The 1,574-nt window shown below is 41.6% G+C and overlaps 1 protein-coding gene across 8 annotated transcripts in view; it reads left to right on the forward strand.

Annotated features, from left to right (window-relative positions):
• Positions 1-1,574, forward strand: part of Fam149b1 (family with sequence similarity 149 member B1) — a 35,701-nt gene that overhangs the window by 3,428 nt on the left and 30,699 nt on the right. For 7 of the 8 annotated variants that reach the window (XM_031360864.1, XM_031360863.1, XM_031360866.1 and 4 more), the window contains exon 3: positions 1,097-1,226. In XM_031360864.1, coding sequence (XP_031216724.1) covers positions 1,097-1,226 — 130 coding nt within the window. The remainder of the gene's footprint in view (positions 1-1,096; positions 1,227-1,574) is intronic. The other variant, XM_031360865.1, reaches the window with a different exon arrangement.

The following is a 1,574-nucleotide window of genomic DNA, read 5'->3' on the forward strand; positions in this document are numbered from 1 at the left end:
GGGGGGGGGAGAGAGGGGGCGAGCGTGAGCGCGCTTGTACAGACAAGTATCCTGGGGAAACGATGCCTACTCTAGATAGTTAGATAGAATAACTGATGTAGCCAGAGAGGCTAGAGCTGTGTGTGTGAGCTGCCCATGGATGCTGAGAACTGAACTTGGGCCCTCTTGTAAAGCAGTACATGCTCTAACTTTAGAGACAGCTCTCCAGCCCACCAGAAGTAATACTATGTAGTTGTTAAGTAGTTAAATTAAAAAATAGATCAGATATGTGATTTTAATTCTGTTCCTGATGTTTATTAGTTGAGTACCATTAGGCAAGTGAAATAATGGATAATGAAATAGAAAAACAATAATCAGAAGTTGGTTTTTTGGAAGCTAGTCAGTAAAAGTGACAAATCTTGAGTTGGTTTGGCCAAGAAAAAAAAGACACTATTATCTCTTTTATGGTCTTATGGATATAAGTCAGACAAAGTATGTAAAACTTCACACAGTAATTGTCATATAGTGAGTGCTGAGTAAATAAGAACTGCAGTTACTAAGAAAGGAAGTTGGGAGACTCACTTCAAAAAGAGTTCTGAGGAATAGAGTGCTGTCATAGGAAAAACTGTATAGTCAAAATCTAGTGTCAAACTTGGAAATAAAACTGAGATTCCTGGGCTAGAGAGATGGCTCAGAGATTAAGAGCACTGACTGCTCTTCCAGAGGTCCTGGGTTCAATTCACAGCTACCACATGGTGGCTCAAAACCATCTGTAATGGGATCCGATGCCCTCTTCTGGTGTGCCTGAAGACAGCTATAGTGTACTCATATACATAAAATAAGTAAATCTCTAAAAAAAAAAAAAAAAAACCTGAGATCCCTGAAATTTTAAAGACAGTTAATTACAGGCCTGCAGGGCAGCTTACAGTGGCAGGGGTTAAATGACAAGGCATTATTCAGGACAGCTGCCATCCATTCTGTACAGATTAGGGCACTTGAATTCCAAGTTTATTTTTGCCTCTACTGATCTATTGTGTACATGCTTACCACCTAATAAGTTGCTGAGGAAACATAAGAATTTTCTTTTTCTTCCCTTTCTCTCAAATTATCCATTTAGTGAATCTGACATCACCCAAGAATCACCTATTACATCAACTGACACTGGGAATTCGCGTTCTGCTTTTCCAAGCTATGCAGGCACAGGGATCTCAACAGAAGGCAGCTCCGACTTTTCTTGGGGATATGGTGTGAGTTGTCTGCTAATCATTCTGCTGCAGTTCTAGGAACTGAGCAGTCATCATTCCTTCAGTCTTCTGCACTGTGTGTGTGTGTGTGTGTGTGTGTGTGTGCGCGTGCGCGCGCGTGTCTGTGTTGGGGGCACAATGCTATGGTAAGAATGTAGAGTTCAGAAGACAACTTATGGAGGGCTGGAGGGATGGCTTAGCGGGTAAGAGCACTGGCTCCTCTGCAGAGGACCCAGTTTCAATTCCTGCAAGGCAGCTCATAGCTGTGTGTAACACCAGTTCCAGGGGATCTGCTACTCTTGCATGCAAGCAAAACACCACATAAAAATAAATAAATCTTTTTTTTTTTTT

The sequence above is a fragment of the Mastomys coucha genome, unplaced genomic scaffold, assembly GCF_008632895.1.
Source record: "Mastomys coucha isolate ucsf_1 unplaced genomic scaffold, UCSF_Mcou_1 pScaffold9, whole genome shotgun sequence".
NCBI lineage: Eukaryota > Metazoa > Chordata > Mammalia > Rodentia > Muridae > Mastomys > Mastomys coucha.